Raw genomic sequence first — 24,391 nt, forward strand, 5'->3', positions numbered from 1 at the left:
GAGAGGAAAGTTTTCTATTGAACATTTCACAGCTTTAAGTTGTATTTAAGACCTACTCACTTGCCTTCTTTTTTATGCTTGTTTTGTGTCTATATTTTTTAATTATTTGATTTTATTCTGTACTGACCTAAAACAATCCTATGTTGTATTTACAACACTAGTAAAAGTTTCTGAACAACCTGTCATCTGTGTGACGACCGGGAAAGAACGCGACATGATCTTTATCTTTGATGGGTCCAGGTGACGACGTTGGTGAACACGAGCAATAAAGGGCCGTCCAGCAAGAAGAAAGGTCGGTCCAAGAAAGCCCATGTCCTCGCCGGGTCCGTGGAACAAGCGACACACAACTTCCTGGAGAAGGGCGAACAGATCGCCAAAGACAGCCAGGATCTGAAGGAGGAGCTCATCGCTGCTGTGGAGGATGTTCGTAAGCAAGGTGAGACTTCTTCGTAGCATGATAACGTTTAGATTTTCATCCACGAGTTGACCTCTGACGAGTTAAGTGACATTATTTAACTCCCAAGGTGTGTAGCTCGATGTTTGCTCGTGTACGGGATACAGTGTGATTTGGGATTAGATCCGAAAACGCTCCTCAACACCTCCATCAGCAGAATGACCTGCACGCATGTTGTGTTGTGTCTGATCCTGCGCTGTCAGCATTCCTCGGTTGCTGCTGCCGCTCACTGGTGGCTAGACCCTGTTGGCAAGCAGCTCTTTTGATGCATGATTGGGCCGTTGCCATAGAAGGCTTTACTAAAGCTCCCATCAAACAGCCAAGAAAATTATGTAAACCATGAAAAACTCTCCAGCGGTTCAGTGCTATGTCTGAATGTGTAATAATGTAAAAACATAAAGGATTTTTTTTTTTAATCAACAAAATAATGTCAATTATTTGATTTTTTTATGTGTAAATACAGGTTGAAAGAGTAAAAAATTGAAGGTAAAGTGATGAATAAAGCAAAAATATACCAATTGATATATGAGAAAAACATTAAGGATGTATTGGTATACGATCACGTGAGTTCATCAAATAGTTTAAACGATCTCATGATGTTTTAAATATGAAGGTTTGTCATATTCTGCAGTCAAATAGTATTTTCTCAAATTAAAACAAAACAATCCTAAATAAGTAAGTAAGTAAGAATTTTTTATTTATATTGCGCTTTTCCAGACCAGGGTCACAAAGCGCTTAAACAATCAAAACAATATTCAATAAAATATATACTTTAAAGGTCAAGATAAAACTGAGAACACAACAGGAGTTCCAGATAATCAAGGAAAAGCCTGAACAAATAAAGATGTTTCTTAAAGAAATTAAGTCAAAAAGTGTTACAATATTCTTTGCTCCTGCTTACAGGTAACACATTCAAATAATAATAATAAAAGAATACTCAATAATATTTGTTAAAAATATACATATACAAGCATAATCTATGGAGTCAAGACGCAATGATCCAACAACCAAGTGAAATCAAATGGTTTTATAATGTTATCACCTCCACTTATAGGGAGGATTCTCTCCTAGAACTCTTCCCGCTGAAGACATTTTGTTTAAAAGATTACAACTGTTCTTGCCATCTGCAGGAGAAACAATGCGTATCGCGTCGTCAGAGTTCGCAGACGACCCGTGTTCCTCCGTCAAACGTGGCACCATGGTCCGGGCTGCCCGTGCCCTGCTGTCCGCCGTCACCCGCCTGCTGATCCTCGCCGACATGGCGGATGTCATGCGACTGTTGGCTCACCTCAAAATTGTAAGAGCAACATATCACGTTATTAATGTTATTGTTATTTGTTTCCATCTCATCTTGTGTTGTTTTTAATACATTTTACGCATTTTTACACCTCAAAACATACAGAATATTTCTTTTCTGTACATCATTAATTAACGATTATATACTTTTCAACTACAGATGATCATTCATCTCGACTTTATTAAAGGATTAGATAGAGATCGAGTCCTGCTTTTCTCCACTTCGTCTTAGATTACGAGTGATTAGCTTTTATCGTGGCTATCATCACTTTACAACTTGCTGTTTGCAGCACTTTCACGAGGACCAGGCAGGTTTAGCTAATCGTTGTTTGTTTGTTTCCCGAATACAGATGCAGATTGACGAAAAGAGATTCAATTAAATTGCACAACTTTTAACGGTTACTGTCCCTTTTTTCTTTTTTAATTTCACGCTTCTGTTAAACCCTTTTTTCTCAATTTAACCGAAGAAAACATTTGGATCCCAATTATGGAAAAACTTACGCTGCATATCCATACTTAACGCACCTGGATAATTGTTTTTTGCAGGTAGAAGAGGCACTGGAGGGGGTGAAGAATGCGACAAACGAGCAGGACCTGGCAAACCGCTTCAAGGAATTTGGAAGAGAAATGGTGAAGCTCAATTACGTCGCCGCCCGGAGACAGCAGGTGATTAAATAAACCAAAAAAACGGTCGCTTCTAAAGTGAATATGAGGAGGAATAAATTGCAGTAAAATAAGCTCGACATTTCTGCTTGACACAGTGGGTGTTTCCCTGCTTTTATTTAAAAAATCCTGTATTCATTTTTAAATAGTTTTCAGGCTAAATTGCTTCTCTCTTGGTGGCAGGAACTGAAAGACCCTCAATGTCGGGACGAGATGGCTGCGGCACGAGGGGCTCTCAAGAAAAACGCCACCATGCTGTACACGGCGTCGCAGGCCTTCCTCCGACACCCGGACGTCGCCGCCACAAGGGCGAACAGAGATTACGTATTCAAGCAAGTACAAGAGGCGATCGGAGGCATCTCGAGTGCCTCGCAGGCCACTTCACCCACCGATGAGAAGCACGGCCATGCTGGCATCGGAGAGCTCGCAGCTGCGCTCAACGAATTCGATGTAAGTCGTCATGTTTCTTCAACTGATTCTATTTGCATTTCAAAGGAATTGATCATCAGCGGCTCTATCTATTTTACACTGTCGTGTGCTGCCATCTAGTGGTTACTTGTTTTATTGCGATCACAATTCTCAAATTGCAGAAAGATGTTTATAATGACGTCAGAAAAGATGATATAGAAAGTGTGTGTTGAATCTGTAAAAAAAAAAAAAAATGCGTAAGGTTGCTTACCACGCTGAGACCAAACTAAGAGAGTTAAAAATATACTTAAAACCACAATTTCTGTTGGATCATCACAAAATACCAAGATTGGTAGAATAAAATTGATTCATCCAATTAAATGTAAGTACTATTTTAATTGACATGTTATTAAATACATTTTTATTCATGCCACATTCCCAACATTTACTTATTCACTTTCCCCTTTACCTATTTATTTTTGTAAGTAAGTAAGTAATATTTATTTATATAGCGCTTTTACAGACCAGGGTCACAAAGCGCTTTAACAATCAAAACAATACTCGAAAAAGTATATACTTTAAAGATCAAGATAATACTGAGAACAACACAGGAGTTCCAGAAAATCAAGGAAAAGCCTGAACAAATAGAAACGTCTTAAGTTGTTTCTTAAAGGAGTCAGTAGATCCATCAAGCGCAAAGAGAGAGGAAGATTGTTCCAAAGCTTAGGAGCAACAGCCTGAAAAGATTTCTCTCCTTTGGTCCTGAGCTGTGTGCAAGGAGATTCTGATCCACAGACCTCAGAGCCCGAGCTGGGGTGTAAGGCTGGATCAGATCAGTGATGTAAGGAGGAGCCTGACCATGAATAGATCTGAAAGTAAGAACCAGAAAATGATTTGTGTGAATGTTCGGTGTGTTCTTTACACAAAACGAAGGCTAGAAATGTAATTCTAAGAGGTGGATTCAGTGTATTTGCTCCTAACTTGAGTTTACATTTAGGCCCACAGATATTTTGCACAGTGACACACGTTTTTATATTTTATTTTTGCTGCTTACGAAAACATATTCAGGATACAATTACATAATCAATAAGGGCTCAAAGTGCAGACTCTCAGATGTTATTTGAGAGTATTTACATCCAGATTGGAGTAAGCTCTTTAATATGTAGGCGCCTCTTTTTTCAATCCTCTTTTGGACAATTGGCTCAGAAGGCTGCACAAGATAATAAGGATGTGTGGGCTCTTCCTTCATTAACCTGCCTTCAATCTAGCAGTTCAAAGGCCACAAGTTGATTCTAGGTGCAGCGTTCTCATCTGGAGGCTGTTGCTGTGAACACACAACATATGATCAAAGAAGCTCTCTGAGGCTGAAAGAAAGATGAAACCCATCAGCAAGATAGCATAAATGTTAGAAGTGGCCAAATCAAAAAAGGAACAAGACAACAGTGACAGTAATCACAACCCTTTGCACGGTGAACAAAAACCTCTTCAGGAGAGCCACTCAAGTGAAGAACACTCGCCGAGGAATTAGGTGTATCATTATCTTAAGTCCACCATAAGGGGAAGACGTCATGATAGTAGATACAAAGGAAAGGAATTCACCACAAACAATCAATTAGCCTCAAAGGTCACAATTGACCCCCCAAAAAAGATCAACCTCTATGAGAATGATGGGAAGAAGAGAGTTCGGAGAAGAATGCTAACAGCTGATGATCCATAATATTCAGCACTGGTGGATTCAATCATCAGATCTGAACCCAATCGAACCAAAGCTTTAAAAAGGAGGAAACCCAGTGTTTGGTGAACATTCCAGGACTTCAGGCAATCATTAAGCCCTTGAAATGAGAAGCGTTCGTATTGAAACAGCTACAATAACCACATGTTTGATCATGTATTTTTGTTCAACCCCCCTGAAATTAGACCATAAAGTCTGCACTTCGTTGTAGTTGTTTGAATTTTAAATCCAATGTGGATGAAATCCAATGAGCCCAAATCATGAAGAATGTGTCACTGTCCACGTATTTCTTGGCCTAACTGTTCCTCCAAGATAAAAACAGCTGCTGTATTTTAAACCACTTGTAAATCAAGTCCCCAATGTATTAAAAAGGTATGCTACGGATTCATTAGGGCTGTGATGAGTATTTTAATGTCCTTAAAATATTTGGCTGATCATGCAATTTATACTTAAACATGAACTGTACATCGCAATAGATATATTAAAACATTCTATTTATTTTCCTTCAAACGTTTAAATATTTTGTACAATGTTGCTCAATGTTATATGTTGTTATTAAATCAATTAAAAGCACATAATAATACTTGAAGATAAAAAAAGGACATCAAAGATACTGGCTTGTGGATCACAGAGATTCAAATTCAGCAAGAAGCAACCTAAAAAAGGCGAAAAAAAAAAGATAATTTAGTATCAACTGAATTTAGACATTCACAAAACTATTTCCCCCCCCAAAAAAGCTCAAATTGAAAACATTTTCTCTGACACTGATAACCACGGCCTCTCAATGACGTTCTTTCGTGCTCTTTTACGTCTTTGAAACATCATTGGATGAATAATAATAATGAGCAGAATAAAAAAAAGGCCTTTTGAACTGACATCCTAAAGTGGGACCAGCTTCCTCTGGATGTGTTCATCCACTTGTCCACTCTGATCGTAAGCCTTTGGACTAACTGGGGTCATAACGAGGTATATGAAGGAAAGTGCGGGAATGTTTGATGCCTTTCGTCCTGCCCGCCTCCTTTGTCCTCAGCCTTCGCAGGGTAGATGGAGCTGATGGTCAACATTGATTTTCAACACACGAGTTTGAAGAGCTTTGATATGTCCCACACCACTGAAGTCGATGTCATAATACATGTTCAATTACAATTTTATTGGTGATTTGAGTCACTCTAGAGGAAGTCATGATCCTAATAGGCTCATCATATACAGAGAGACCATTTCAATGGTCTTATAAATAGGACGGTCATGCTGCTTCAAATCAATAGTGGGTCCTTTTTTTATTTTATGTGTATATTTTATCTCATGCACAGGTCTTGAACTGAAAATATGAAACGATTAGAACATATAACGTTTGAATACAGATGAAAATGTGGCCGTCAAAAAAAAAAGGTTAAATATTCCAGTAGAAATGCCCAAGAAGCTATTTCATGGTTACATGAGTTTTGTGTTTTAGCAGTACACATGAAAGTAATACAAATTTGAATGACCTTATTGAGAATCGCTTGGATTACAGTATTATTTCATTCTGCCGGTCAAAGGAATGAACAGAACATTACATTCACTGCACAGAAATGTGTGTATTCGTCCCGAGCGGACCTTCTATTTTCTCACAGGAGATTTTAATTAACCTCTGTCCGAGCAGGAAACACATTTCTTTGAGCTTTATTTCTCCATTTCTTTTCGTTTCAATGAAGAGGGATTCCTGTGTCCTTCATGTGTCTCATTCAATTTTTCCCGCAGTGCTGCAAACAGGTGGTAAAAGGTGCGGCTGTTAGAATGGATTAGTCCAACAGAGACAGACAGTTCATCAGGGAGCCGCTAGATGGCAGTGTTTCCCTGCAGAGGCCACCCTCCTCACGTTGCACTCAAGCTTCGACTACATTCCGTTTTGATATTTTCTCCCTAAAAGCCCATAGAAACAACGATTTTCGATCGTATTCAAATGTTGCACTAAAGAAGTTGGCATTTGTTTGTGATTTTTCTATCCAACAAGCTGAGACAGACGTGCACACACACACACACACGGTGCAAAACTAATTGTTCTTCCATTAACCCATTTAAAATACAATAGGTCTGTCTGTTTCTGTGCTCTATCCTTTCCTTACAATTCCCGGCTTTTTACAGTCATACAGAGGATGACATCACAACATAATCTTGGCTGCATGGTTGTTTTTTTTTACAACCTCTATAAACCTCTGCTATAGCCTTTTTATATGCTTGCAACACAGGCCGAATTTTAACAAGATACAAATAGTATTTGGACATCAACTCCTCCCAACGTCTACTTCAAACTGTCACTTTACCATATATGTCACTGCCATGACACAAACATACTAGGTTACACTTTGATATTTCTAGCCAGGAAGTACTTTTAATATATATATTTAATATTATATATATATTTATTGATTCATCACTGTGTTCAGCCATTGGAGATCTTCAAAAAAGTTTAAAATAGTATTAAGGTGGAGAAAATATTTTGAGTATATGCAAAGAGAATACTAATAATGAAGCATTGGTTTGGAATGTTTGATAGACCTCTCAAGAGTCCAGGATGAAGTTAATACTCGTTGTTTATGCTCCATCCACCGTCCTGTTAGACACACTCTTTGGAATAACAATGTGCTGATGAAGATCTATGAATCATTTTTTTCGTGTTCCAAGATCAGTAGAGAGCACTTTTGGATTTACGGAGTTTACAAAGTAATATTTGCTCAAAGCAGATTATAAAGCCAAGAACACTAATATCATTGGGGGTGTGTGTATACGCAAGAATCTGCCAATACGATACGTATTAGGATACAGGGGCAACTATACAATATATTGCGACACACTTTGATACTTTTGAAACAGCTATATATTTGGAGTATTGCCCAAGTACTGTCCTCTAGTGTTGCAGTATTTACAGACCACATGACTCTTGACAACTTTGTAACTGCTTACATTTGTTTTGAAACCAAAATATGTCCAAACATCTGCTTTAAAAGCTGCTGGAGTCCACTGTATCCTCTCGTCCTCAGTCATCGCTGGTATTCAATGTTCCATTAGCTGTGGAGCACGTAAGGACTGTTCTCATCTAGTGGCCGGAAGTATAATCTCAACCCAAAAAATATATAAATATTTTCTAACACCCCCTACTAAGTACTTTGTGTTCCTATAGGCTAATCTGATACGAATAAACAAAATGACTCCTCATTCAGTCATTTTGTGGAGTCTGTATCCAGGTTGTGTTTACTAACATTCCAAAACCATGTTATACGCAGCTTGTGAGCCGACCTCATAGTAGCGGTGGCAAGGAAGCTGTAAGGCTCTAATGTATGTAGATGTATTCCTAACTGAGAGATAGCTTTTTGGTAATTGCTATATCAATCTGTGCACTGCTATCCTCACTGTCTCATTTCAGTCCTGCTCTTGTTTCTTTCGCTGCTTTTTCTTTTTCCCCTCCCTCCATGTTCACACATACATTTCCGCACAACCCAAATGCACACGCACACACAAAGTCGTTTCATCTTCTCGCGTCGCCCCCAAACCAATATCTCTTGTCTTCCTACTCGCGTTGATTTCCTGCGAAGATGTTGGTTTCCAACAACATTTCTGATTTCCACGTTAAGGCGTGATGAAAAGTCTTCGAAAGATTTTCCACGCCAGTAGGTTTGTGACAGGGAAGGTCATCTGGCAGTGGGTCGATGATTAACAACATACTTCAAATACAAGTCAAGGTAGCGATTTCATCGACGAAAAAACCTTGCGTTTTTCGACGAAACTCCCCCTTCGGTTTCGGCCCTGTTGAGCGCAGAGCAACGCCTCTTAATTACACCTTCTTATGCTCGTCTATTACATTGACCCGTTGTCCATGGACCGGTGCACCCGTCAGGGGTAATATGAATTGGGAAACTATACTGAAGTAATGGGACATGACCGCGAAAATGGAGGGTTATCGTTGTCTCGGTTGCGTATAGTAATTAGCCGCAGTCTTCTCTCTTGTGTTGTTTTGTTTTTTTATTGAAATGGTTCTGGACCGAGCTCTTGTGGAAATGGAGACACAGTGGGGATACTCGTAAACATAAAGCCTGGATCCATACTTGTTATGGCTGAAGCTTGTGAAACCTCATGCTTTAGTCATCCGGCTTTCCATTTCAGCTCTCCACTTGCCTTTAGGAATCAGGACGTTGTTCACGTTTATCTCTCCTTTAAGAGTCAATCTGAGTGTCAATCTAGTGGAAATGTACAGGGACAACGATGCAATATATTGCCATAAACTGCGATATCTAAAGCCAAGGATATATTTGTAGTATTGCTATTTTCCACACGTTTGAAGTCAAATTGAATTAAATGATTTGAACTCCGCCTAGAGCCTGGCCTGAAAGGCAATTTGACACTGCTCAATCTTCACATCAATCATTTAATGGTGTTTTAATTGCAAATATAAAACCCTAAATTCTTTTAGCAGTGCAATGTCACAGCAAAGGGCGTGTTTGACATTATTTTGCTGCTAGATCTTAGCAAAGAAATCGCCTGGATATGTTCATTACCTTGAGATTGTTCTCTGTGGGGTTGTTGTTTTACAAGCAGAATGAAAGATTTAATAACAGATAATAATAATTGAACCTGCAACCTCTCAGACTGCAGGCAACCACTCTACCATCCGAGCTATGGCGACCCTACATTTGTCTTTAAAGGTCAACTAATGTGTTGATTTAAGTGTCTTCAATAGATCTTTGACATATATTGTACTCATCACTATGTGTCTGTTTTTACAAAACTATTTTTTACATTTGAAATGATCTTAAGGCCTGCCCTCTGAAAACGCTTGTTTTTCCTCTAGATGAAACCATAACCACACCCACTCTGCTGTGATTGGTCAAGCATTGAGGTTTTTTCGCGCAACATTAATCCCAGAAGTCTCTGTCTCCAAGGAAGTCATGTATAAAGTAGGAAGCGAGTGAAGCCATTATTAAGTCATAATGGACTCCGCTCTCGTAACCTCTTGTTCGCCAAGATTTCAGACGGGAAACTTTATAAAGTAATAAGTCAAAAACATAGTCATAATGAGGGACTTACTGCATTTTGGAGAGGAAGACTTTAACATTTGCAACATGGGAGTGAGTCAGGAGAGTTGGAGCTTCACATTAGGTTGCCCTTAAAGAAGTATTCTAGTTATTACTGGCCAGCTTATGTGTTTCTTCACACGCCGGTCTCGGGAAGCAAAGAGCCTCCACGTCACACACTAGCTGGCTTCCGTTTTTGCTTTAAGATGCATACAAGATTGCATCACTGGAGTGTAACTATTCTTGCTTTAACATCTGCCGGTTTCGTGCGTTGTGCTTGAGCCAGGGGACATTATACTCCTACTCACACCGCACTCAACATTATATAGCTCTTCACTTATTATGCAGCAGACTGCTAAAGTTGTACGATGACACCAGCATATAAATGAAAGTTGACCTAACACAAAAAGCATTGAATACAAAACAAACTTAAGCTAACAACAACTCCAACTATCCAGACACACTAACATGTTTCAAGTCTTCCTCTCGAAGATGCAGTAAGTCCCTCATCATGACCATGTTTTCAACTTATTGCTTTATAAAGTTCTCCCCTCAGATCGTCAGGAACTTTTCCTTATATAGCTTTTGAATACAAGTGTTGTTATCTGTATGCTAGCAGAGCATTATATTTGTATTATCCATAATGACAATAGCTATTAAATTGGTAATTTACTTACATGTTTTTCATGAAAATTCATCTGGTTTAATATGCTCATCTTTGTATAATCAGCCGTTGTAGTTCACTTTCCAAGGTCTGCAAACATTATATATATATTTTTATCCTCATTTTACAAATAGTTATTTGGCTTTACTTTTGCTCATCCTCAAAACTCAATACCTTGGATTTACAACATCCACTCGGATTCCAGAGGAAAAAAAAAGAAGTAGGTTATGCTTGACACAGTTCTCTTTACCTTGTGTGATTTTATTTTTTATGTTCTGGCAGCCTGTCAACAAGCTCCAGGAATAGACTCACAACATTACACCCTTTTTGCTCCAAACTATTAGGGCAACACTTGCACTGGCTGTCATAGATGACTCATCGTAGCATCTTGAGGTTTTGCTGCCTATGTTGCATTTGATTTCTGTGATGTTATTGCTTTCGGCTTCAAACGCAGACTCTCCAAACTTGACGAGATGTTTTCACCCTACACATAACCGTGCTTTAACACTGCTGTGGAACCCTGCAAAATTAATCTTAATAACGCCACGGCGAGTCACAGCACAGCAGTCTCCACCTTAATCTATCTTGATCATACTCTCTAGTCGCACCTTCAGTATTCTCTTAATGGCCCCCATCCCTTTATTTTCCACATCCATGAACCTGATTGGTTGTCTTTGTCTTCTTCTTCTTCTTTCACCTGGTATTTCCATTTAGAACGTTCTTGGTCCAACTCGTCCACTCTCTTTTCTCAGTTCTTAGCTTCGAAACTTTCTCTAATCCAGTTTTACTCATGTATGATCCTGAATAAACTACTCATTCAGAAAATACAAATAGCAACGTGACCTTGTTCTGTAGAACCAGCTGCTGACGGCACGAATTAAAAAAATATATTGTGGATGCGAGTAGCTCTTAATTTGGTGGAGAATTCATTGTTAGTTGAAGTTCAAATCTTGGTCATCTACTCATTCAAGCTTAAAGCTGTTATTAAATGTGTTTTAATAGACACCCCTGGATGTTTTTTCACTCTCAAATCATGCATATGCTTTTGGTTCATAGGTCCTTAATTCTTTTGTTTTTATAAGAGTATAAATCAGTGTACAGCACTGTTTAAAATAAAACTCTCATTGTCTTTTGTTCCGTGTATAGCAGATCCATTATTATGGAAGACTATGATGTTCCTTTTGCATATTCAAAATACAGGCCAGAGGCCATTTGCGGCCATTGAGCAGGTTTCATGGGACCCACAGTCTACGCTTGTGATTGTGTTATTCAACCATAAAAATACACATTATTTTAATGGGGAAAATACAACTTCTTGGTCCTGTGATGAAGTGATTCAAGATATTAATGTTTGGAAGTTAAAGAAATGATGGGCTGTTGATGCCTCATGAGGCAATTTGCTTATTTTCAGAGCTCAGTAGATGGCGCTTTTGGCTTTAAAATGATTGAAGGTTTCATTAAAAGACAAAGATTAAAAAGCCAAAAGCGATACCAAGTCGCCTAAGGCTTTATCAGATATTTTTATAGCTTGAAATAAAGAAAATATTTGAATGTGGGTGCAAATTCTGTGTGTTCACTGTAGTTGTAGAGAGAAGACATTGAAATAATAATGAGTTGACTATTGTTGACTTAATCCTTCATGGTCAGAGTTGTCCCTGTAGGAGGTGAAAAGCTGAGCTCGAAAGAACCATTTTTACATCTGTCAGGTTTTTATTTTCTTGGGCGTTACAAGCAGGTTCTTACGACAGAACCTTAAAAACAAGTGCTTTACTTTACCCCAAATGTTTATAGCTTCACCCATTTTTCTCGCCTTCAAAGTCACGCCGTCCCCTTCAAAGTTATTAAAAAACCTTCAGTTTATTAAATAGATGTTTATAACCGCACGCTATAACTTTTTATTTTATTTCAACTCATGTTTGATGGCAGGAGTTTGGTCAAGCACAATTTAACCTTGATTTATGTTTATTTCCTTAACAGAACAAGATTATCTTGGATCCCCTGACATTCAGCGAGGCACGTTTCCGGCCTTCCCTGGAGGAACGCTTGGAGAGCATCATCAGCGGGGCTGCTCTCATGGCGGACTCTTCATGCACGCGCGACGACCGGCGCGAACGCATCGTCGCCGAGTGCAACTCCGTTCGCCAGGCCCTTCAGGACCTGCTCAGCGAGTACATGAACAACGTGAGTATTTATATCTTTTACGAGCTTTGCTGACAACTGCCCGTTGAGTCACGGTACTTTAAGTTGAACATTCCTCACATCAGCATAAATACTTTTTACGTCATCGGTAAAGAGCCTTAAATGAAGTAAACTGAAACCAATAAACCAAAATAAGTTAGGGGTCATAATATTTTCTGGAGAATACAGATATGGATTTTTGCCTATTTTATTTATCCTTAGAACTTAAACACACACACAAGTCACCTTTTATTTTACTATTGATCACACAAACCTATTAGATAAAAAAACAAGATATTCAACAAGACAGTAAAAAAACAACACATAACTGTTAAATAAAATAAATAAGTTAAAAAATAAAACAATTTATTGAAAACCACAAAGCAAACTTTACAAAAATGACCATTTCTGTCTTATAGGCTGAAAGATTGAATGTCTATGTGCTTTTGTGTGCCTCAAATATCGAGGAATGAATCACTGTAACGACAAAGTAATAGTTACAGCTCTCGTTACTGCAAAAACTAACATAGTTACTGTAATGCGTTGCTTAATAACGCATTACACCACACACAGCCCTTGAGATATGAGCCTTATTTGGATCATTGCATTTACCCAGATGCATGATCGAAAGATTAATTGGTGAGTACAAAATGCTCGGATTTTCGTACCCTCTTTTGCTCAGAAATGATGCACACTTCCTTATTCACTTTTTCTTCTTCATGCCACAGTTGGCCTTTCCCCTCTTTTAAAACACCACTGCTCCAGCTTAAGTAATAGTGCATCGGTTCATTAGGCCAATGAGTTGTGTTTTAGGGGCTTCAGCTGTGGAATTGTCGACCGCCTCTGGCTCCTCTGGCACAGAACAAAAGTAAACAAGACATGCAACAGAAACAATGCTTTCAAAGCTTCCGACACAAAAAGTGCAACACAATAGGAATAATTTAACTATTATTTCTAATGGAGTGTGTGCCATTCATTCTTGACCCCTCGAGACGGATTCTTTTATCCTGATATTATTTTCCCTTGGAACCTTAAACCACAACACAAGGTTAATCAATGTGGAAGAGTGAAATAAATTAGGCTCAAGTGACACGAGTATGTCCATACCTGTCTGTGTTGCTGGTGATCTGTGATTAGTGACAGAATGCCCAGATCTTCAGCCGGTGCTGAATCATCATGAGCGGCTGATTTAGTTACGGCAGCTCCGACATGGCCAATCGATCAATTGATCCGTGGAGAAACACATGCAGGCTCGGGTCAAGGGAACTTTGGCGGAATTTAACCATATGGTTGGCCCGGAGAGGGAGGAGGGCTTATTTTTAGCAAGGTTGTAAGCAAACACAATGATTTACAACGTGTGATAATTTGCACACTAATCTCACTGTTAGCCCAATGTGGTGCATACAATTAGACACGGGTGGCGAGGTAAGATGGTCATTAGAAGGAGACTGATGGCCTCCTTTTCCCGCTCTGCCTCTTTGGGAGTTGCTACGCTGAACGCTCAATCAACAATTGATGTGAGTGACCAAATGTGGTGGAGGTGTTTTCGCTTGTGATTGTGCTTCCCTACTGAATCATACATGTTATCGTTTCAACATGTCAACCCAGGCATGATAGGTTTAAAGATAAGCACCAGCCTTGGCTTATCATTGCCAACAGATTCTTGATCATACACACACACACAAGTGTATTGTTACTAATAGATAAAGACGTACTTTATTTGATAATTTGCCTTGGTAAAAAGGATGGAGTGAATGAAATAGTATCTAACTAAACGGCGACTAATTTGAAAACCCAACTTTCCAGACACACTAACATGTTTCAAGACTTTCTCTCCAAGATGCAGTAGGTCCCTCATCATGACCATGTCATGAACTTATTAATTTAAAAAGTTCTCCTCCAACTAAAATCTAGCCCATTATGTCGTAATAATGGCTTCACTCCTCCTCCAGACAGCTGTAATCAGGCCCAGCTTTGTTTATACAATGAGTCCCTTTGAGGTGGAGACTTCCGGGATTGATAAGGCTAAATGACAAACATCAATCCTTGACCAATCACAGTGGGCGTAGTTATTGTGAACAAGATTTTATCTCCAGAAAAACAAAGGGTTTTCAGGGGGCGTTGTTTAAGATCATTTTGTAATGGAATTATTTCTGTACAAACGGACAGATACTGACGAGGACAATACAGGTCCAAGATCAGTTTAAGACACACTTAAATTAACACATTAGTTGCCCTATAAAAATGAGTTATTTGCTTTCCGGACCTCTTGGTGAAGTGCCGCGCAACCACAAATTACCTTTTGTTTAGAACAAAATCAAAATCAAAAAGACATGCCTGCATTACAGATGATTCCTCGGTTAAAAGACTGATGTCAGTGTCAGTGAAGTCTGAATGAAATGAAGAGAGGAGAACAAAAGCGAGGGATCGATACTTCTTCTATTCCCTCAGTGCTCCAGTGTGCTTCCCTGTCTATCACCCTAAGCCAGCTGAAGGGCACAGCTGTAACCGATGAAAAGATGATGAATTTGCACTGACATGCTTTGTTTTATTTATACTTTTACCTTTTCTATTTTGGCTTAAGTAAGACCCCAAACCAGTATGTAATAGCATCAACTACAACAGGGTTTGCTGTGAGATTATGACATCTGGGCCGAGCTGGAGACTTCATTTTTGTACATCAGCTGGTTAGGGAATAAAGATCATCCCATCCAATGTTATCATTCACGTAGCTTCAATAATATAGTTAAGGTAGTACAGAATGAATTTAATTATCAACGTCATGACGACTCAAAGACCCAACTTACGTGAACAGAACCAGTAATGAAGGACCAAATAATCGACAACCTGTGCATTCATTTGAATTCAATCATCAAGACCAATGATTAAGTTGTTAATAGATTTGGATTACTTTACCTTTAAAGATGACTCTCAAACATTTTGTGTCACAGACTTAAATAAAAAAAAAATCCAGGGCAGTGTTGAATATTTAGCAGTTGCTTTGTCTGACGTGTTCATCTCAAATATAGAACAGCATACTTCAGCAAAACTTACCCATAGCTATAACTTTGCCATATTTAGCAATAATGCTTTTGGTACAAAGAAAAAAATCACGTTGTGTGAAATAAAACTAAGTGAAAGGTGGTTCGCTCACAATTCCTTGATAGATCTGTAACATGCAATTCAAGTATCTCATCCTGACAACTACTATTTTGTCTCTCACTGCTTGACAGCTTGAAGTGGTATTTTTGAACGTTCTAGTTTAAAATTGATTCTTTAAGAGTCCAGACAAGAGAACATTTTGTTTAAGAAAACTGGCAGTCTAATTTGCAGCTTTTTTCTCGTTTGTATTTTCGTATTGTATCATTCGGCTTTTCCAATTGTCCTCACTTCACGGTCCCTCTTGACTAAGCACTTGCAACCGTTAAATGTCCCACGTCCACCAATAAATCATTGGTTCCCCACAGCATTCTGGGCCGTTCCACCCATCTGTCAACCCCTAATGCACCACACGACAAGCAGCATTCCACTGTGCATCAGCAAAGCACTCGCTTTAGACCAACTTAGCCTGGTTCAATGACAGTGCATCTTGGGGGGATATCTTGGACGCCTGAGGTTGAAATTGTGACTCTATTAAAGGCCACCGACATCTCATTGGTTCTCTCTTCAAACAAGATTCCCTTCAGGGCCTGGATGGACTTTAAGTTGAATTTCAGAGTCATATGTAACGCACACCAGCAGCATATGCTACAGTGGTTTGTGTGTCTGGAGTCTCGAGAGCGAGAAAGTGCCTGACCCCTGAACCTGCTCTGACACCGCAGGTTAAGAGTGACTGAAAGTGATCTGTAGCTGTGATTGTGTGTCTATGTGTGCCCTCTGATGGACTTCTGTCAAAGCAAAGTGGGTGAATTACCGCCACAAGTGTCCTTTTTGAAACAACTACATTGCATCATTTAAGGGGAAACAGCAAATAGCCTAAGAGAAAAGGGGAAAAACAGGAAACAAGTCCACCTGGTAAGCATCTTTTAAAAAAGGCGCCATTTTTCTGATGAAATAAAAACCAAGCCAACCGATTACGATCTTGTTAGACAGAAAACAAACAACCCTGTGACATGAGCATGGACTAACATCCGACTCTGTATGTCCTTATGGCACATTATTTGATTATAGTTATTAAATTAATTAGACCTTTAATTGGGTTTTTAGGGAAAGTCATCTTGGGAGATGAAACAGATCCATCTCGCAAAAAAAAAAAAAGTGTAATAAAAAAAGTGCTCAGATCTGTCAGATATATTGCATTATGAGAGTGCCAGCCATTTAAGCCTCTCGCCCTTACGCTAATGGCTTTCATTTTCAAGGACTTGCTGTTGCAAGCTGTGGTTACATGATGGGCATCAATAGCTGAATGCAACCATAGGATCAGCCGTAATACGATTAAATGGCCACACATGGAGAAAACAACTAATGGCCAGACTCATGCGTGTACATATAAGAAATGTGTATGGAGCTAGTAATGATAACTATATGTATAACACTTACATTGTGTCATTAGTTAAAAACTAGCTTTAATTTCTACTTCACATAATGTGCAGAAACAAACATTTTTTCTCTTTGCTATTAAGAAGTGAAACTGGTCTTTGCTGTCTTTGCAGGCTTAATAGCTCTGTGACCTTTAGTGAAATAGCCTGTTTCTCTGTTAGATAATGTACTCTGTTGACACCCTATGACCACCTGTTCTTTTGTGATGCATTATTGATTTTCTCTTTTCTCTAGCTGCTGCATTAACATCATCCCTTTACTTTAAATCTTGTGTAATCTGGTTACTTACCTTCCATCTAATGTTTCATCCCCACCATACTTCCTGACATGAAGGTTTTTATTAATGTATATAGTGTTAGTGTAGAGGGAGAATTAGTTGACACGACATGCAAAAAAACAGACAATTAAGTGCATGAAAAATACATCACACCGTATAAGCAGCATTACATTTTGTAAGTAAGTAAGTAAGTAAGTAATATTTATTTATATAGCGCTTTTCCAGACCAAGGTCACAAAGCGCTTAAACAATCAAAACAATACTCAAAAAAGTATATACTTTAAAGATCAAGATAATACTGAGAACAACACAGGAGTTCCAGAAAATCAAGGAAAAGCCTGAACAAATAGAAACGTCTTAAGATGTTTCTTAAAGGAGTCAGTAGATCCATCAAGCGCAAAGAGAGAGGAAGATTGTTCCAAAGCTTAGGAGCAACAGCCTGAAAAGATTTCTCTCCTCTGGTCCTGAGCCGTGTGCGTGGAACCATAAGTAGATTCTGGTCCACAGACCTCAGAGCCTGAGCTGGGGTGTAAGGCTGGATCAGATCACTGATGGAAGGAGGAGCCTGACAATGAATAGATCTGAAAGTAAGAACCCGAATTTTAAAGTTGATCCTGAAAGAAACTGGAAGCCAGTGAAGAGTTTTAAGGATCGGAGAAATGTGAGTTCTTCTACTTGAGCGGGTTAGAATTCTCGCTGCAGAGTTCTGAATCAACTGCAGGCGAGACAGATCCTTTTTGTTAAGACATGAAAACAAACTGTTGCAATAGTCCAGACGAGAAGAAACAAACGCATGGATTACAAGCTCCAGATCATGTTCCGACAACATTTTCCTAAGTTTAGAGATTTTTCTCAGTTGAAGGAAACAGTTTCTGGTCAGTTTTCTGACCAAGAGACATGTCTTTATCAAATACAACACCCAGGTTCCTCAGGCTCAGTTTTACAGACTGACCTAAGTCACCCAAGTACTGACTCAACCCTGGAACCTTATCATCAGGAGCAATCACCAGTGTTTCAGTTTTGTCCACATTTAGCTGCAGAGTGTTTTCACTCAGCCATTGTTTGATTTCTAGCAAACAATATACTATTATTATATTATTATAATTGTCTTCTTGACTTACTCTTTGTGTAATCTTGACCAAAATAAAGAGTCAAAGGTTGACATGATGTTAAAGAAAATCCCGTCTTTCATTTTTATTTCGAAATAAAACGGCTTTCAGACCAAGATATTGAATACAGAAATGTACTAATTTCTCATTCTGCGCGGCCCAGTATTAAATGGCATTTAGGCTCTTAATTACATAGCGCTTTTCTATACTAGAAACCCAAAGCACTTTACACTAAAGACCCGTTTAAACACACGATCACACATGGATGGCAGTAGGCTCTGACGCATTGCACTAGCTCAACCATCAGGAGCAATCATGACACTCAGGGACACAATACCACTACTACTGTAGCTGCTTCAGAAGCATTAGAAGTGTTGAATGTGCTAAGGGTGACGGGCTCCTTCAATTCCGATGTATGTGGAGTGTGTTTCAGGAAGCTGGTGCAGGGTACTTCAAAGTGGGCTTACCAAATTCTGAATCAACTTCTCGCACAAGTTACTCTTTGCAAAGTTACGATTGTACTTTAGTGCTATAATGTCATGCTTAATTTTAGATGTTTAGTAATGGCTTCATGAATAAAAGAGTGCCAATAGGAAAAAATCCCACTCAACTATAGAATCCTGTTGATCTAGAAGCTCTCACTCGCGAGACATACTGTCTCTGACAAGCATTCGGAATGGAGAGGTTTGCAATGTAACGGTACAATGCAATTTGACGTGTAATCTAGAGATAAGAGCGCAGCAAAACACAGGCACAGACTATTGAGACGGATTACTTCACATGTTCTTCACACCCACATATATCTTTTAGTTCCTCCCACCTCTGTGAATATATCTAAAACGCCTCTCACTGTTATTAGCCGTGTGCCTTGCAAGTGAAATCCAGTGTGATCATCACAAGTTCAGCATGCAATTTGCTTTACACGTGACGTTTTTGTATTAATGAAAGTTCAGCTGTCTGATTTGTTTTGAACCTCCCTCTCTGCACGGAAAACATGTTCTTTTTAGGACAGCAAAGCTCAATACTGCAGTGAGCGTGGCCCATAAGTAGGGCAGGAGAACTCTCCAGGCTGGTGTGGAAAATGAAAGAAACCCTCCAGGAATTTCCAAACTTGCAACCATACGATTCTTTTCAATTCAACTTCTTCTCCTTTTGCGAGGGCTAGCATTTTTTTTTGGTACCTAGTACTGCAACTTGTTATTGCGTAAACACTTTTAGGCCAAACAACAACATTTTCAAACCTATTTTGTTACACATTGATTTGTCGTCACAGATTCATATATTTAAAAACAATTGCAACAATCAAACCCTTTACTAGATTTAGCATATACTATAAAAATCCTCATAGTATTAAGCATCTCTCTTTGCACAGGTGGTTAAATCACAGTTTCTTTTTTTTGGACAATGGCAAAATCAAACGATAGACAAATGAAGGAAGGGGAAGGTCAAGTGAGATTGGGGAAAGAACAAAAATACAGTTGGCTAAGCAGAAAAGGTACTTATACGACCTGCCCTGCGGTTATTGTAGTACCGATCTAATTATTGCCTATAATATGTCCACGCTCCTCAGAACCCCCTGCAGGTTATTACTCACCCAAGGCTACTAAGAGATAGCCTGTCCACATCTGGCCCTTCGACAAATCTCCTTCGACCATCTCATTAGTTGCATTGCTTGGTAAGCGATATGAGGAAATAAATTGTGGAAATTGTGTTTTTGCCATAAAAAAAAAAAAAGACGCTCATTTACCCTCGGGGGGTATGAATAAGCATTGACATTAATTATGGACAGCATGCACTAATGGAGAATTTTCCATCAATAAGTGTGACTCATCAAAGATGAGATACCAACCTGGGGCTTTGAGATGTTTTTTTTTTCTTTGTACCCTCAAAAAAACCTTTGCTCCAAGTGAAATGGTTCCTGTATTTCAAATTAAAAAAGAAAAACAGAAACAGCTGGATGGATCTATGTCTACCAGCTGGAATGAATGCACCAATTCAGAAAATAAATATAACACTTTGTTTAATAAAGAATATGTTTCACAGCTTGTCCTGTTTCTTTTTTTTTCCAGTAAACTGAAATGGATAATAAATTGGTGATGCCTTGAAGGCAGCAGGGGTCGTAACGGCTGTCTCTCTACTAGCCCTAATGTGGACTGCAAGGGGGCTGTCACTGTTGATTTAAGGTCACAACAAGTTATTAACCCCTCTGCTTGAATAAACCTGCCAAGAACAAACAGTCAGGAGTAAACAATCATACTCCGTTTTCCCCCTTCTAACCTCTGACCATCCACTGATGTGGTGGACAAATTAAATGGCGCTCAAGTTTGGCTCACCTTGAAAGAACATTGATTTTGAAAATTTCTACTGCTGATATTTCATCGGTTATTATTGAGAATCATTTATTATTATGTATATATAAATATTCAGTGATAATTTGTGGATTATTCCAGAAGGTCAGGATGGTGCTCCTCAGTCAGCCAGAGGGGAATCATGTGTTTTCCGGGATGTCGATGTCCGTGTTTAAAAATGCACCTAAGCTGCAAAAGCTCATAGACATTACCACCCTCACGTTTTCCCTTGTTCTCTTCTGTCATAACCTCTAGAAGTTTACTGTGTCTACTGAGGGGCTATTACCCATGAAACGAGCACGTACAGCCGATGATCGTAGAAGAGGTCGGACCTTCATTACCTGCTTTGAAAAAGAAAAAGATAGACATGCACCTTGAAGAGATTCTGAGAGTAAAGAATGCTGCTGCTCTTGAAGTGCGTCACTCATCTTCAACTTTTACACTCAATGATTTGTTGACGTGGACAATGTTGTTTAGCTTACAATGGATGGTTCCAGTATAGATAATTACAATTCCACTTTTTTTTCTACTCACCCTCATGTCGACTAAGGGTCGAGTAATCTGTCCCTTTTTAAAGTTATAAATTCTATTTTGTACAGTTAAGACGCCAATATTTGAGCGGTTTGTTCATTTTTCTGTTGCAATGAAACTTCCAGCCGCTAGATGGCAGCAGTCCTTCTGTCCTCTGCCGCTAAATGAACATTGAAATCCTGCGAGATCCCTCAACGACTAAGGACGAGAGGATACAGTTGACTTCTAGCAGCTTTTAAAGCGGATGTTTTTGGTTTCTAAAACAAATGAAAGTAGTTACAACTTCGTCAGGAGTCATGTGGTCTGTAAATTATGTAACGCCAGAGGAAAGTAAGGCAATGCTTCAAATATATGCTACAGTATCACAATATATCATGTTGTTGCCCCTGTAAAGAGATACGTATCTGTTAGGGTTTTTTGTGTTCCGATGAACCGACCCCTCCCCAGCCTCGTACGTGGTGGTGGAATGAAGGACAGACACATGGATGAGTTTAAGAAAAATGCTTGTTTAGTGAATTATGCAGAAGTCAGAGACAAACTTACGTGAACACGGGCGCTAGCAAACAGAGAGATCTATCGCAGACGTCTTCGAATGCCAGAACGCAAAGATCAGACAAAATGGTGGATCTTTATAGTAGAATATTCAGGTTAACACCTCTAGTCAAATGTGAATGTAGGATTGGTCAGTGACTGTAAACACTTGATTCTAAGATGGCCGTTGCATGTGATCGTAGTGGAAACTTACCAAAGGTTTGTTGTCTTCTAGAGAGAATCTGTTCTCAGCAACTTACTGGACTGTTGTGTCTTTCATTGTGAATTCTCAAACAGGTGTCCAGAGACTTCCTGGGAGTCTGGGATTGTTTAATCTTTCTGTGTGTGTGAGGCTTTGTGACCTCGGCCTTTGAGTTGTGAACCTGAGTTTAGTTTAAGTGAATGCAATGCAAGACAATGATTATTTAATATGAATTAAATATGAAAGATTATCAGTTAATAAAGTGACTATTTGAAATGTGTGTTAAATCTAGATGATTGATTACAGTAAAGTTGTCATTTCCTTACATATCTTATGGTCAGATTCTTGCCAATATACAGCCCTATTATATATGGAGTCTAACAGGTTTTCCAATAAACTATTTTTATTATTTACCAGTTGTTGAACTGATTTTCATATTGCTCTGCGTGATCGTTTTTTTCACTTAATGTCTCTGCAATCCCTGGTTGTTGCGAAACACCCCCATTTTAATCAATGATTGTGCTTCCACTGACTGTGTGATGCGTTCATGCCTGATCTGTCTCAGCTGTGGTGAACCGGAGCCGATGAATTCAGCTCAGCGCAGCTCGAACGGGGGAGAGAAGGTCGAGAACAATACTAGTAAGACAGAAGTATAAATAAAGCAATATGTTTTCACTAATATTTTTTAAGAAAATCTTGCAAATATCGACGTGTATTACCTCCTTTAACTAATCTTTGTGGAAACAAATGCCTGTTGGTGTTAATATTCATGGCGTTGGAGAAGTAATTCCAGTATCCAGTAATTGTATATCTCAGCAGTACTTTTGGAGGCCCATCATTCTCAGTTAAGGTAACCTGAGGTAAACATTCCATTATCACATTTATTCCAATAATCCTTAATATATAAATTAGGTTGGGTCCTTTGGATTAACAAGAAAATTCAAAGCATATTAAGATTATGGTAATTGCCTTTGAACTCTGGGCTGGGATCTTTCAAGCAGATTAACTAACACATTTCACCTACAGCTCTTATATCACTCTATATTCAGTAGCTGCTAAGATATTCTGTCAGGTGTTTACTATTGCATACTATATGCTGGTTTTTATCTTGTAATTTCTTGAAATTATCAGTTAAATTACACCAAGGATTCTTTGTATTGTTTCTAGCAACTTTAAAAAAAAAAAAGTGAAGACCAGCTTGAATGTTTATACAGCATCCTTAACGTTGTTTGTTGATCGGCTAAGCACCTAATGGTCCATTACTGCAGCTGCACAGGCTTGAATGTTGACGTTGCGACCCGTGGAAAAGGTTGACTAGATTCTGAATGAACCCGGAAAATGTGCTCAAGCCCATTTGTTATTGAATATGCCTATTTACACTTTGCCGTTTGTAACGCAACATTTTCGCAATAATTGTTTTTCTCGACATTCCTCTGAAGTTGACATCTGTTTTTTTTTCGCATTAATCATGGTCAGCCACTCATCGTTTGGACATGTTGTATAAATCATTTCAAAGATTGTGAACGCTTCTTTGTCTCTATTATTTTCAGTAGACATCAATCTTCAATGCAGCTGCCAAGTCTAGAGAAAAGAAATATACTGCCAGATCCTATGAGATGGTAGATTAAATCGAATCAGGCTCTGAATGATATCCCCATAGATTTTAGGCAGCAATTTCTATTTTTTGTGGAAGGGGTCCCAGAAGGGTGGTGTATATCGAGATTGTTTTGTAAGCAATGCTTCCATTAGATGGGAGTCAGTCACCTGGTTCAGACTGAACAGTGGCAGAATGCCTGATTCAGCAACACTGTGCTTGATGGAATACTGCACCGCTCATAAATGGAAATGACTGCCGTCGTAAAATTAAATGAATTTTGTTATCTTTACTTTTTGTCCACTTTCGAACATCAATATGCAACATTTTGGCTTTCTTTATAACATATTTTCTGTGAGGAAAGGTTGAATTTTGTACAGTCATGACTCATGTAGTGGATGTCTCTAGCCATTGCAATGATGCACTTCACTATTTAAATTTGCCTGTGGGTGTCCCGCGACCGGCAAACTGCTTTACAGCTGTCAGAGACACTGTTCTCATATGTATTGAGAGAATGTTTTAAATGACCAAAAAGACAAAACAAGAACAAATAAGATATAATGTGTTGATTTAAGTTTTTCTTGAATAGATCTTGGACCTCTATTGTACTCGTCAGTATGTGTCTGTTTGTACAAAACTCACTTTTCATTGAAGTATTTACCTTAGAAAATGTGCCTACTGAAAATCTGTAAATTCAATCTTTTTAACTATAACCACGCCCACTCTGCTGTGATTTGTCATCAATGTTTATCATTGCACATCATCAATCCTGGAAGTCTCCACCTTCAAGGGTCCAAGGACTCATTGTATAAACAAA

General features: G+C 38.8%; 1 protein-coding gene across 1 annotated transcript in view; it reads left to right on the forward strand.

Moving 5' to 3' along the window:
* ctnna2 (catenin (cadherin-associated protein), alpha 2) overlaps positions 1-24,391 on the forward strand; it is a 127,484-nt gene that overhangs the window by 11,551 nt on the left and 91,542 nt on the right. Inside the window, exons 3-7 of the mRNA XM_087806512.1 lie at positions 241-436; positions 1,585-1,751; positions 2,297-2,416; positions 2,597-2,863; positions 12,243-12,446. Coding sequence (XP_087662638.1) covers positions 241-436; positions 1,585-1,751; positions 2,297-2,416; positions 2,597-2,863; positions 12,243-12,446 — 954 coding nt within the window. The remainder of the gene's footprint in view (positions 1-240; positions 437-1,584; positions 1,752-2,296; positions 2,417-2,596; positions 2,864-12,242; positions 12,447-24,391) is intronic.

The sequence above is a fragment of the Callionymus lyra genome, chromosome 1, assembly GCF_982586985.1.
Source record: "Callionymus lyra chromosome 1, fCalLyr1.hap1.1, whole genome shotgun sequence".
Classification (NCBI taxonomy): Eukaryota; Metazoa; Chordata; class Actinopteri; order Syngnathiformes; family Callionymidae; genus Callionymus; species Callionymus lyra.